Source organism: Podospora bellae-mahoneyi, chromosome 5 (genome assembly GCF_035222275.1).
Source record: "Podospora bellae-mahoneyi strain CBS 112042 chromosome 5, whole genome shotgun sequence".
In the NCBI taxonomy this organism is placed as follows: domain Eukaryota; kingdom Fungi; phylum Ascomycota; class Sordariomycetes; order Sordariales; family Podosporaceae; genus Podospora; species Podospora bellae-mahoneyi.
In genome coordinates this window covers 747,630-760,306 of record NC_085884.1, presented here as the reverse complement: position 1 = coordinate 760,306, position 12,677 = coordinate 747,630, and the positions used below count along the sequence as shown (strand labels likewise).

General features: G+C 53.2%; 6 protein-coding genes across 6 annotated transcripts; 3 read left to right on the top strand and 3 right to left on the bottom strand.

The window, feature by feature from the left end:
- Window positions 1-278: 278 nt before the first annotated feature.
- On the bottom strand, window positions 279-3,138 carry QC761_500840 (uncharacterized protein). Its single transcript, XM_062879332.1, has 3 exons — window positions 2,361-3,138; window positions 1,637-2,262; window positions 279-1,587 (listed from the first exon to the last, which is right to left on the bottom strand). The coding sequence occupies exons 1-3, from the start codon at window positions 2,476-2,478 to the stop codon at window positions 643-645; spliced, it is 1,689 nt and encodes a 562-aa protein (XP_062730526.1). The 5' UTR covers window positions 2,479-3,138; the 3' UTR covers window positions 279-642.
- On the top strand, window positions 2,820-4,859 carry CCT6 (T-complex protein 1 subunit zeta; the record flags this gene model as incomplete). The annotated part of the gene is made up of 5 exons (XM_062879333.1): window positions 2,820-2,981; window positions 3,041-3,135; window positions 3,191-3,507; window positions 3,563-4,562; window positions 4,621-4,859. The coding sequence occupies exons 3-5, from the start codon at window positions 3,310-3,312 to the stop codon at window positions 4,857-4,859; spliced, it is 1,437 nt and encodes a 478-aa protein (XP_062730525.1). The 5' UTR covers window positions 2,820-2,981; window positions 3,041-3,135; window positions 3,191-3,309.
- A 391-nt stretch (window positions 4,860-5,250) lies between these two features.
- QC761_500860 (uncharacterized protein) lies at window positions 5,251-6,670 on the top strand (the record flags this gene model as incomplete). Its single annotated transcript, XM_062879334.1, has 2 exons — window positions 5,251-5,376; window positions 5,449-6,670. The coding sequence occupies 2 exons, from the start codon at window positions 5,251-5,253 to the stop codon at window positions 6,592-6,594; spliced, it is 1,272 nt and encodes a 423-aa protein (XP_062730524.1). The 3' UTR covers window positions 6,595-6,670.
- A 10-nt stretch (window positions 6,671-6,680) lies between these two features.
- On the bottom strand, window positions 6,681-8,489 carry QC761_500870 (uncharacterized protein). Its single transcript, XM_062879335.1, has 2 exons — window positions 7,908-8,489; window positions 6,681-7,681 (listed from the first exon to the last, which is right to left on the bottom strand). Exons 1-2 carry the CDS (start codon window positions 8,087-8,089, stop codon window positions 7,129-7,131), a joined length of 735 nt encoding a protein of 244 aa, XP_062730523.1. The 5' UTR covers window positions 8,090-8,489; the 3' UTR covers window positions 6,681-7,128.
- QC761_500880 (uncharacterized protein) lies at window positions 8,382-11,277 on the top strand (the record flags this gene model as incomplete). Its single annotated transcript, XM_062879336.1, has 2 exons — window positions 8,382-9,622; window positions 9,673-11,277. Exons 1-2 carry the CDS (start codon window positions 8,636-8,638, stop codon window positions 11,275-11,277), a joined length of 2,592 nt encoding a protein of 863 aa, XP_062730522.1. The 5' UTR covers window positions 8,382-8,635.
- Window positions 11,278-11,298: 21 nt separating this feature from the next.
- Window positions 11,299-12,478, bottom strand: QC761_500890 (uncharacterized protein; the record flags this gene model as incomplete). The annotated part of the gene is made up of 2 exons (XM_062879337.1): window positions 11,299-11,875; window positions 11,946-12,478. 2 exons carry the CDS (start codon window positions 12,476-12,478, stop codon window positions 11,374-11,376), a joined length of 1,035 nt encoding a protein of 344 aa, XP_062730521.1. The 3' UTR covers window positions 11,299-11,373.
- Between the last annotated feature and the right edge of the window lie 199 nt (window positions 12,479-12,677).

Below are 12,677 nucleotides of genomic sequence, written 5' to 3'. Positions count from 1 at the left end.
GGAAGCTGCGTCATAACAAAAGCGATCCCCAAAAAAATGTCTGGACAATGGAGGGGAGAGGTAACTTGCGGCGGTGCACCCAGCCAATTGCCACCTCGGAAAAGGTGGAGATTTGCGCCACATCCAAGGCAGCTGCTGACTCATTGCATGTGCTGGCTTTCAGACCTGTGGCTTTCAGTCAGCGATCACATGGGCACGCCGTGGACAAAAAAAAAAATAGACACTGCTACTCAAACTTGGGATAAGTGTTCTTGAACACAGCAAACAGACCATCAAAGAGAGTTCATATCTCTTTATTAGGATAGTTGACATACCTGCAACGGGAGTTGATATATTTAAGGAGTTGTCAATAGGCCTTGGATCTGTTTTAACAGGGCTTCAATGATCTTTGAAGGCCTACTGGCCGGTTACAGGGCTCCATTATTTTGTCCCCGATATTATGGGATGCCAACATCAAGGAAGCACATCATGCTATGTAGCTGCCAGAAACCACTAGCTTGACGTATGACGGCACATACTGGGCTTGATGTGACACAGAGGTCCAAGAAAGGCTTCTTTGTGGCCAGCCACACCCACATTGTTCGACAGTGGCATCTCGTGGAAACAACAGGTGCCAAAGGGTCATTTACCCACCACATATATCTACAAATCCTTCATGTCCTTCTCTGAGCTCCCTGGGCCACTCCGAAACTGATCGAGCAGAGTATTTTCGTGCATCTCCTCCGCCCCTTTGCAGCCATTCTTGCCCGCTTTCAAAATATCGTCCATGAGTAAGGCGGCCACATTCTTGCCCATTAGCGCATTGGTTTCCATCGTGGAAATGAAACTGTCCATGCCAGACGTATAATACAGGCCCGGACCGATGATAGGGTCCTGGAACGTTACACGTGGCAAGGCTTGAGGATACGAGTAAAAGACATGGGCATAATACCAAGTGATGGGACTCACTGAGCCCTCCTCATCAGGGTCTGTGGTGTAGGAATCGGGCACCTCGACTCCAAACAGGCGACTGAGGAACTCAGGACTAACCTTCTCAGGCGAGAAGATCTTGTAGATAAACTCCCGCTTTTGAGTTGTGGGGTTTGTGGTCGTGCGCAAGGTTGTGACGCTGAAGAAACCTGCCTTGCCGGCGCCATTGACCCCAGAGGTTGGTCCATCAGATTTGGCAAGGGTTGTGAGAACACCACCTGGGACATCCTTTGACTCGGTGAAGCCGAAAAACGCGGGACTGTACTGGTGAGGCGATGCGAAAATGGTGACATGGAGCTGGACGTAGGGGATCTCGTCAATGGTTTGTTGAATGACGCCCTCCTCTGCTGAGATCTTGCTGAATTGGTAGGGATTGGCAATAATAACGTTGTCAAAGGCAACGGGGTAATCCTCTCCCCCATTTGACTCCGATGTAGCGGACTTGGTGCGGATAAGATATTTCTTGTTGCCAGAGTAGTGATTGGTTTCCGACGAGAATCCGATAGAAGCCACAGACGAATTCATCAAGAGACTGGCGCCCGATGCCTCAGCCATTTTATAGAATATTTGCCAGTTACCACCTTGGACAGCCATGGCACCCTCAGGCGCCATTGAGACCTGTGGCACGGTTAGCTTGAGAGGTGATACCGATAGCATCAGGGCTTACCATGGTGTCCAGACCGTGGATTCGGACCAAGTTCGAGGCGTAGTTTACTCGGGTGCTGGCCTGAATAATGTCGTGTGCATAGCGATCATCGATGTTGTTGGCCTTCAATAGTTGTTCCCCGGTAACCCCGGTAACATCAATCAGACCAAGCTCGTATGCCCGTTGGGTAAGGGATCGGAAAGGGAAATTGGGCTCCTCGTATAATTTCAAGAAATTGGCGATAGTAGCTTCCATCAACTTCTGAGTTCGTCTCGGTGCCATGATTCCATACTTGTAAATGACCTTGAGGGCTGTCCACCAGAATGAATCACGCTCGTTGACCGTAAAGACAAACTCATCGCCATCCCAAATGCCGAGCTTGGGGTCTGAGTCTTCATCTGGAATACGTTTAGACAGGTTGAACCTTTGAAGGGCATCGTGAAGAATATGGTTCTTCTCAATGAATATGCTTGCGCCGAGTTCGATTGGTTGTGAAGGATCATCGTATGCGTTGATAGTCAGAGTTCGTCCACCAATACGGTCCGTCTTCTCAAAGAGAGTGATGTTGACGGAAATTCCGAGCAGCTCATGTTGCTTGGCATATTGTTGTAAGTAATATGCAGCAGACGAGCCCGCAGCCCCAGCTCCTATTTAGATTATTGGTGAGCCGCTTCATCGGTTTTGATGAAAATAGATGAAAACAGAAGTAAAACCCCTCTAAATGTCAAATTAAGGAAGAACATACCTATGATGGCCACCTGCTGTGTTGGCTGTTTCTGAGGCGGATCATATGACGGAAGAGCCGTAGCTAGCGAGAGCGCTGTTGCTAGGACAGTGGAGGCGCGACTGAGTGCCCCCTTCATGATGCTGCTTGATGCGTGTCTCGCCAGGTGCTCAAAGAATTAATACAAAGAATGAATTATCCAAGCCAAATCAGACAAGGAGTCATTCGTGAAGCCGTCACCAGCAAACATGGATTCCCGGTGGTGAGTTGTTGATGCCCCAACCTGACGAAGACAACAGTGAGATGGATGGTTCCCACCACTGATGTGATGATAGTGGGTACTTATGAATGCTGGGAGGAATGGTGACAGAAGAGGTGTCCAGCTATCAATAAGCGTGTTGGCGGGGTGTTTCTCCTGAGTCGTGGTCCGAGCTCCTTCACCCCTTGTCGCTGCCTGCCGCTCCGCCTAAACCACCGCCTGGAATCTAAAAGCACTGCAAAAAAAAGTTGTCGATTGGTGACAAGCTTCAGCCCAGCGAACCTCCACATCTTGCGATCCCCCGAACCGTCAGATACCTCCCTCGCTGTCCGTCTGCCACCATGTCCGCCGCACAGCTTCTCAACCCCAAGGCCGAGTCCAGGGTACGCGAATCCGCCTGATACAACCAGACGACCGGGATGCTAATTTGGGTGTTTAACAGAGGCGGGGCGAAGCTCTCAAGGTCAACATCACCGCTGGTGAGGGTCTCCAGGATGTCCTCAAGTCCAACTTGGGCCCTCTGGGCACCATCAAGATGTATGAATACTCTCTGGCATACTCGGGGTCACTTTGGCTAACATTTTGGGCACAGGCTTGTCGACGGCGCCGGTCAGGTACGAATCGATTGCGAAGCGGGGACGATATGCAGTGACTGACCGCCAGGGGTAACAGATCAAGTTGACAAAGGATGGCAACGTCCTCCTCCGCGAGATGCAAATACAGAACCCCACGGCTGTTATGATTGCGCGGGCCGCGACAGCACAAGACGATATCTGCGGAGACGGCACAACATCAGTAGTTTTGCTCGTCGGCGAGCTCCTGAAGCAGGCCGACCGCTACATTCAGGAGGGTCTCCACCCTCGCATCATTACAGATGGCTTCGAGATTGCGAAGAACGAGGCGTTGAAGGTTTGTGGTTGCAGCTAGACACCGTTGTGAGTTCCCTCTGACTGACTGTCTATAGTTCCTCGACCAGTTCAAGCTTGCTCGCGAAGTCGACCGTGAGCTCCTCCTCTCCGTCGCCAGAACCTCTCTCGCAACAAAGCTGAGTGCCAGCCTTGCCCAAACGTTGACCCCCTCTATCGTCGATGCCGTCCTCGCTATCTACCAAGCCCCCGAGAAGCCCGATTTGCACATGGTTGAGATCATGAAGATGCAGCACCGCACTGCCTCCGACACACAACTCATCAAGGGCCTTGCCCTCGACCACGGCGCGAGGCATCCCGATATGCCCAAGCGTGTCGAGAACGCTTACATTCTCACCCTCAATGTGAGCTTGGAATATGAAAAGACCGAAATCAACTCGAGCTTCTTCTACTCCAGTGCCGAGCAGCGGGATAAGCTGGTAGAAAGCGAGCGTCGCTTCGTTGACGCCAAGCTCAAGAAGATTGTTGATCTCAAGAAGCAGGTGTGCGGAAGCGACGGCAAGAAGAACTTTGTCATTATCAACCAGAAGGGCATCGACCCCCTGTCCCTCGACGTCCTCGCAAAGAACGGCATCCTCGCGCTGCGCAGAGCTAAGCGGAGAAACATGGAGAGATTACAACTCATCTGCGGCGGTGTTGCGCAAAACAGCGTCGATGACCTGACCCCAGATGTTCTCGGCTGGGCTGGCCTCGTTTACGAGCAGCAGCTCGGCGAGGAGAAGTATACATTCATTGAGGACGTCAAGGACCCTAAGTCCGTGACCCTCCTTATCAAGGGCCCCAACCAGCACACCATCGCCCAGGTATCAGATGCCGTTCGTGATGGGCTTAGAAGTGTTTACAACATGATTGTCGACAAGAGCGTTGTTCCTGGCGCTGGTGCCTTCCAAGTCGCCTGCGCTATGCACCTCAAGAGCGATGCTTTCAAGAAGACTGTCAGAGGCAAGGCCAAGTGGGGTGTGGATGCCTTCGCCGACGCTCTTCTTATCATTCCCAAGACCTTGGCCGCCAACGCTGGTCTTGACATTCAGGATGCCTGTACGTGGGGCCCTCCCTGTTATTTTATCGATCTACCTGCTAACATGTCTCTTTCTAGTGGCTGCTCTCCACGATGAGCATGCTGATGGCAACGTTGTCGGCCTTGACCTGGCTACAGGCGAGCCGATGGATCCTACCCTCGAGGGTGTGTACGACTCTTTCCGTGTGTTGAGAAACTGCATTGCCTCCAGCTCGGGTATCGCGTCCAACCTGTTGTTGTGCGATGAGCTGCTGAAGGCGAGACAGATGGGCCGATCAGGTGGACCTGGCCCGGGTATGGATGGTCCCGAGCAGTGAAGAAATAGTTTAGACTTTGTTCGTAAGATACCTCTTTGACATAATAAAACACGAACCGTCGTTGTTGAACACATCAACCTTATTGGTGACTGGCAAATGTGTAAGCTCCGGGGAACGATGGCCTGCATTGGGTCAACGGGCTTTAAACAACCAGTAATGCACTCTAAATATGGCCCATTGCCAGAAGCCTCATGTAGACGTGTACTTATTTCATCCCATCGGAATTGCTTGGACGGAGGCAGCGCCGTTATCTTGGCCAACCGGCTTTGTATGGCGGGGCAATATTTCCTACCCCGCCAAAGTTTTGTCAAAAAGCCTTGCGACTGCCACCCCAAAGTTTTCCACCATCAAGCCCGGTACTGATTGCGATTCTCCATAAACACAGAACAGAATGGCTCCCTACGACAGCGATTCCTCGGGCGCCGAGGACAATGATTTCCAGGAGACCAACGTTCTCCTGGGGTACGCCTCGGAGGACGCACAAGGAGAGGAGATCAGCCGGCTTGGAGGACAGCCAGTAAGTCACCCTTTTTGCGCCACGGGCAGACAACAACTCAGCTTGATCAAATACTTACCGAGTCTCAATCAGACATGGCTAGACCCTTCGAAACCACCCTCCGCCGCGCTGGCTCGGTGTAAAGTCTGCAAAGACCTCATGGTGCTCCTGCTCCAGCTCAACGCCGAGCTCCCAGACCGATACCCCGGCCACGAACGCCGGCTTTATGTGTTCGCCTGCAGAAGGAAGAGTTGCCGGAGAAAGGAGGGGAGTATCAGGGCTATTAGAGGGTTGAGGGTATCGCCTGATGCTGTTGCGGCAGCCAAAGAGCCCCAGGAAACCAAGCCGAAAGAAGCCAGTGTCATCCCCAAGGCGTCTACCCTCGGTCTAGGGGAGGCGCTGTTCGGCGCGAAGCCAACCTCCTCCTCCTCGGGTGGTAACCCGTTTGCTTCTGCCTCAACAAACCCTTTTGCTCCCAAGCCAATCACCACCTCAACCAACCCATTCGCCGTCCCGGCCCCGACCCCGGCTGCTCCGGAACCAAAACCCACCCCCGTCGAAGTTGAGGAGGAGAAACTCCCCAAATCCTTCGCCGAAACATTATCTCTCAACCTCCCCCCTGCCACTCCAGCACCACCCCCCGAACCCTGGCCGACAGATTCCTCCCTCCCGAAATCCTATCCTGTACGCTGGATAGCAGAGGCAGACTACGAACAGCTCGACCCTGAGCCCGCGCCCATCTCGCAAAAGACTCAGATAATGGACATTGACTCGGGCGAGGGCTCGTCCAGTGGAGGAGGTAAAGAAGACAAGGAGGTTTTTGAGTCGAGCATGGACACTGTGTTTCAAAAGTTTGCCGACAGGGTGGGGCAGAACCCGGAGCAGGTTATCAGGTATGAGTTTGCTGGCCAGCCGCTGTTGTATAGCAAGAGTGATGCCGTGGGGAAGATGCTGTATGCAAAGGATGGGGAGGGGGAGGCAAAGGTGAAGGGAGCAAAGGGGGGGATGCCGAGGTGTGGGAATTGTGGTGCGGGAAGGGTGTTTGAGGTGCAGATGACGCCGCAGGCGATTCAAGAGTTGGAAGGGGAGGAGGAGGATCTGGATGGGATGGATTGGGGGACGGTTATTGTGGGGGTTTGTGAGAGGGATTGTCAGGAGAGGGGTGTGGAAGGAGGAGAAGGGGGGTATTTGGAGGAGTGGGCGGGTGTTCAGTGGGAGGAGTTGAGTGTCAAGAGGTGAGGATAGGGGGAAGGGTCGTGTTTTAGATGAATCGAGATGTATGAAGGGAGAATGAGATACCAAAATTGCCATAAAACCTACTGTTGATAGTACACCAGCCCCCCTTCAGAGTCTACAGATGCCCAGTCAGGGAACACCAAAACCATTCAACATGACAAGCAGCATAGGACAGAGTATGGCATATTTGGGTTATTTTTCTTCTTTTTTTGTCCAGAGGTATAATGTGAATATGGCCCAAGGCTAATGATCAACTCTAAGCCCAGTATAAAACCTTCTTCCAAGGCCCTTGTTCCCCCCTTTTATCCCCGAATCGCTTCCGCAAAATCCCATGAACGCCGCCAGAAGCTTTTGGCTTTTTTTTCCGCCGCCAGAATGCAAAACAAGGGGTAACCGGCCGCAGCAGCGAGACGCAATAGACAGAAAAAGGAAAGTACCGCTTCGTCTGAAAAAAGTACTCTACAATGAACCGTTTCCCATCACACAAAACACCCTTTTCATTAGTGTGTAATATGGTATCTTTGTAGTTTGGTGTTTTTAAGCATTCTCCTCCCAACTCCTCTTGATGACACGGCTGAACATATCAATGGAGACGTCCTCGCGGATCTCAGTCTTTTTGGCCTCGTTCTCAGAGTTCTTAGGAATGTGAACGATGCCGTCGTCACCGACCTTCCAGCCGCAGGTCTCGGTAACAAAGGTCTTGACCTCGGCTTCGCTGCGGAGACCGAGGTAGCTTTCGAGGACGCTGATATTAATCTCACGGAAGGCGAGACTGATGAGCTGGGCGATCTTGACGCGGATGATCTCCTCGAAACCCTTAATGTCGGTGGTGAGGTCCGCGTAGATGTCGTCGCTCTCGAGGGTGGCCCAGAAGTGGTCGTATCTGGCGCCCTCGAGGTGGCTGTTGAGCGTTCTAAGCTTGGCGACAGCCTCGGCGAGGTCGGAAGAGGAGCCTGGGCCGGGGTTGGAGTATGATGGGGAGAGGAGGTGAAGGGCAAGGTCGAACTGAGGGGAGGGGAACTGGGTCATTGTCTTGACGAGGACATTGGTGACGATCTCGTCCTTGATCCTGTCTGGGTTGAGCTGGTACCTGTGTTTTGCGCCGAGCAGACAATGGTTAGTAGACGATCCTTTGTTCAACAAGACGACTCCAAGACAGTAAGACATCAGATGGTTTGTATATCAGACACATTAAGTTGACCTCAGCTTGTGCGGGTTGTTAGGCCGCTTTTCAGGCTAATAGGAAACGTTTATAAAAAACAACATCATGAAAAACCAGATAAGCCATAGCGAGTTGGAACATGGGAAATACTTACAGCTTCAACAGTGCCCTGTTGGCGTTGCAGTCGGTGAATTTCTCCTCACATTGCTGCTGGAGGTAGGCCTCGAGGACCTCAGCGGCCTGGGGGTTGTACCGCTCGAGACCTCCTATGATGTCGCGGATCTGCTGAGGCCGTTCGACGGGGTCCTCGCCGTTCATATTGAGTGTGCTGGCCATGGTGATGTGTGAGGAGGGGGTGGGTTGCAGGAGGAAAAGCGACACTCGGGTGGTCTTGCGCGAACCCGTCAAGAATCTTTCCTTTCCCTCGCATGGTGGGGCTGGGATTTCCCGCTCTTTTTTAAGGATGTGTGTGTGAAAGCCTGCCAAGCCCGCTGGCGCTCCGGAACAGGCTAGCGCTGAACAGAGATGGCCAAAGCTTCACACTTTCTCGGCGCGGGGCTGCCAGTCAGCTGTTTTGGCGCCTGCCTCGCGCTGGCTGACGCGTGCTGCTGCGATTGCAGTGCATCGCCGGAACGTCATTGATCGGTTTGGAGGTGGGTTGAGTTCAACAGTACATCAGAGCTCTCTTTTCACAACTTGAGGGAAGCTGCCCAGTATTTATGCCTTTCCCCACCCAATTTCTCACATGCCAGAGTTTAATGTGGAGGGTGATTCGATAAGGTAATAGCCTCGGGACGCTGCTTTTAATCCCTCTTTTCCATCGAACGCCCGCATGCTACCACGATAAACCTTACCTAGGTACCGTGCTTACATCGTCCCATCATGGCGAGCCCGGCGAAGAAGAGGAAACTCAATTCCGATACGAAGAAGGCTGCAGTCCCGGCGACCAAAGGAATACAGTACTTTTTTGCCAAGCAACAGCAGAATGGATCGTCATCAAGAACCACTTCTGAGATTCAGCAAAATGGTTCACAGTCTGAGAAGTCGGATGAGCAATTGACTGACGAGGAACTGGCTCGGAAGCTGCAGGCTGAGTGGGATGCAGAGGTCCAAGCATCAAACCAAAGACAACAACAGCTTCAGCCAGAACCAAATACATCACCAGCTCTTCCAGCTCCTCCATCACCACTGAAGTCGTCCGTATCCCCCAAGGTTGATACAGCAAAATCCAAGAACACTCTATCGCTTTCGTCAGTCGCGGCAGTGGAAGATCAAGTAACAACCACAATACCACTGGATGAAAGCCTCTTGACATTTGATCCATCCAAATACGTCCCGCAGCTCCAAGAATCATGGGCTGCCGAACGCGGCAAGTCATCCTACGCCTTGCTTACACGGTGCTTTGTGCTTGTCAGTAGTACCCAAAGCAGGATCAAGATCGTGGACACGCTTGTCAACTGTCTTCGTCTACTTATTGAGGGCGATCCAAACAGCCTGTTGCCCGCAGTATGGCTGGCCACCAATGCCATCTCACCCCCATACATTTCCATGGAACTTGGTCTGGGAGGTTCGGCTATCTCCAAAGCACTAAAGCAAGTATGCGGACTTGACAACCGGGCGCTGAAAGCCATGCATGACAGATTGGGTGATCCGGGTGATGTTGCCTTTGAGGCCAAGAAGAAGCAAAGCTTCACCCTGAAAAAACCAAAGCCACTGACCATCAAGGGTGTGTTTGAGTCTCTGGTCAAGATTGCAAAGACACAAGGTCAGGGTAGTGGAGACATCAAACAGCGTATTGTGGACAGACTGTTGCAAGATGCTCGAGGAGGCGAGGAGAGCAGATATATCGTCCGCACTTTGTGTCAGCATGTACGTGTTCCCACTTCATAACCATCGTAAGCATAGCTAACGTCTTCTAGCTTCGTATCGGTGCTGTCAAGACGACTATGCTGATAGCTCTCTCAAGAGCCTTTCTTCTCTCCAAGCCACCCGGTGCGGATTTCCCTACCAGGGAGCCAGCAGAGCTAGCGAAGCTCAGTAAGGAAGAACTAGCCGAGATATGGTCAAGAGGAGAGGAGCTCGTGAAAGCATCATTTGCCAGACATCCAGATTATAATGACCTCATCCCAGTGCTTCTTGATATTGGCATATCAGACGAGCTGCCCATCCGCTGTGGTCTCAACCTCCACATCCCACTCCGTCCCATGCTAGGCAGTATCACCCGCGATCTCAGCGAGATGCTCACCAAGCTTCAGGGGCGAGACTTTGCCTGCGAGTACAAGTACGACGGCCAGCGCGCCCAGGTCCACTGCGATGCCGACGGCAAAGTCTCCATCTTCTCCCGTCACCTCGAGTTAATGACGGACAAATACCCTGACCTCGTCTCCTTGGTGCCCAAGATAAGAGGCGAAGATGTCCAAAGCTTCATCATGGAAGGCGAAGTTGTCGCCGTGGACCAAACCACCGGCGAGCTCAAAAACTTTCAAACCCTCTCCAACCGCGCCAGAAAGGACGTCGCCGTAGGCAGCATAACTATCAACGTCTGCCTCTTCGCCTTTGACTTGATGTACCTCAACGGCCAACCCCTCCTCGACCGCCCCTTTCGCGAACGCCGGGACATGCTCCGGTCACTCTTCATCGAAATCCCCCATCACTTCACCTGGGTCAAAAGCCTAGACGCGACCTCACAAGATTCCGAACCAGTCCTCACCTTCTTCAAGTCCGCCTTAGAGGCAAAATGTGAGGGGATAATGGTGAAAATTCTGGATAACCTCCCCGACATTCCCTACGAGGACCAGTCTGCCGCCGCTGGACTACTCGACAACACCAAACCCACCACCACCACCACCAACAAGGAAACCCCCCTCAACCCCCCACCCCCCCAGAAAAGATCCCGCCGCAAACCCCTCCTGTCAACCTACGAACCAGACAAACGCCTCGACTCCTGGCTCAAAGTAAAAAAGGACTATTCCACCTCCCTCTCCTCCTCCTCAGAGCCCTTGGACCTAATCCCCATCGCTGCCTGGCACGGCACAGGCCGCAAGTCCCAGTTCTGGTCCCCGTTCCTCCTAGCGGTCCGAAATGAGGATGCAGGCTCCCTAGAGGCAGTGTGCAAGTGCATGTCCGGCTTCACGGACAACTTCTACAAAGCTAACAAGGCATATTACGACCCAGCGATAGAAGGGAGGACGTTGGGGAAGAAGCCAGGGTTTGTGGAGTATTACGGGCCGGAACCGGACGTGTGGTTTAATCCAACAGAGGTGTGGGAGGTGGCGTTTGCGGATGTGACGGTTAGTCCTACTTACACTGCTGCTGTGGGAATGGTGCACCCTGACAAGGGGTTGAGTTTGCGGTTCCCGAGGTTTGTGAGGAAACGAGAGGAAAAGGGGATTGAGGAGGCGAGTACCAGTGAGGTGCTGGCGGGGTTGTACAGGAAGCAAGAGGCTGGGCCGGCGAAGAGGCCCATAGAGGAGGTGGAAAAGGAACAGGAGGAAGGGGAGAATATCATGGACGAGGACGAGTGATGCTCAGGGTATATCACAGGATTATGAAGAGCCTATGGCCTGTTACTTTTATTCATTCTGCCAGACTACCCGGTATCATGTAGGTGCAATTGCAATCTACTCCTTCCAAGCCCTGTACACAGTCCTCGTCCCGTACTTCTCCCCCTTCTTGAGCAGCATCTGGCTCTTCCACTCGGGCACATTCGCCGCATTCACATAACGGCTCGGCTCGACACAGAACCCACTTCTGGCCTTGCGCGCCGGGATGCCAGCCACCTCAGGCACGTCAATGTACTTACCAGTATAGAACTGGAAGGCGGGCTCGGTGCTGAGAACCTCGAGGTGGATGCCAGTCTCGGGGTGTCTAGCGCTGACGAGCTTGGTCAGGGACTCGGCGCGGGTGTCGATAGGAATAGAACCAGCGGCCTCGTTAACAACGAAGCAGTCGTCAATATCCGGCTCTTGAGCACCAAGAACAAACGGAGTCTGTCCCTGGACCTTGGCAAAGGGGGCGGGACCGCCGGTAGGAATACCGCCGTCGTCAACGGGGAGGTAGTTGTTCGTCACGAGGGTGACCTCCGTGCCTTCGATTGACGAGCCGCCGGTAAGGTTGAAGTAACTGCCATCCCCAGCAAGTCAGCATATAGACCCTTTCTCCCAGTGTCCTGTTCCAGGTGTAAACAACTCACGAGTGATTCGTCATATTGACAACCGTCTCCTCCACCCCCTCCCCAACCAGCTCAGCCTCGTACTCCATCCCCAGCACAACAACCTCCTTCCCCCCCTCCGTCTGCTTGCCCACAGTATACACCACCGTCGCCTTCACCTCCCCCGGAAACCCCTCATCCCCATCCTCGCTCACAAGCGTAAACTTGACGCTCTCCCCGCCTTCAATCTTGCCCACCCCAGGAATCTCTCTGACACCAACAGGAACCGGCCCATCCCAGACCCTCTTCCCCCAACCAACGACTCCTCCGTGGAGGTTATTCACCCCGTTGTTCGCAGCCAAGCTATACGTCTTGCCCCCATTCAGACTGTCAAGCTTGGCATTAGAGATGCGGTTCGCAACCCGGCCGATGGTCTCCCCAAAGAAGGGGCCGTTGTGGGAGACGTAGAGGTCCTGAGTGGGGAAGCCCTGGACGATATTGAGGTCGCCGACGCGAAGCTCTTGGATGATGGCTCCCAGAGGGAGAAAAGAGACGAGGGGGGCGTCGGAGGACATTTTTGGAACGAGAATGTGGTGATGATGTCACTGATTTGGAAAAAATAAAAGACGAAGAGGAAAATTGGAGAAGTAAATATTTAGGAGCCCAAGTTTGAGGTGGGGAGAGGGGGGATCAAATGGGTGGTTGCGAAGGCGGCTCCCCCTCTCCCGTGCGACGACGCGACTCAACCGGGAGTCGCCATGGTTTGCTTCGCTC

Coding starts and splice junctions, on each gene's coding strand:
- QC761_500870 (XM_062879335.1), bottom strand. CDS start 8,089: ATGGCCAGCACACTCAATATGAACGGCGAGGACCCCGTCGAACGGCCT. Junction 7,682..7,907: donor AACAGGGCACTGTTGAAGCT/GTAAGTATTTCC, acceptor CGCAAAACACAG/GTACCAGCTCAACCCAGACA.
- QC761_500840 (XM_062879332.1), bottom strand. CDS start 2,478: ATGAAGGGGGCACTCAGTCGCGCCTCCACTGTCCTAGCAACAGCGCTC. Junction 2,263..2,360: donor ACAGCAGGTGGCCATCATAG/GTATGTTCTTCC, acceptor TAATCTAAATAG/GAGCTGGGGCTGCGGGCTCG. Junction 1,588..1,636: donor TCCACGGTCTGGACACCATG/GTAAGCCCTGAT, acceptor ACCGTGCCACAG/GTCTCAATGGCGCCTGAGGG.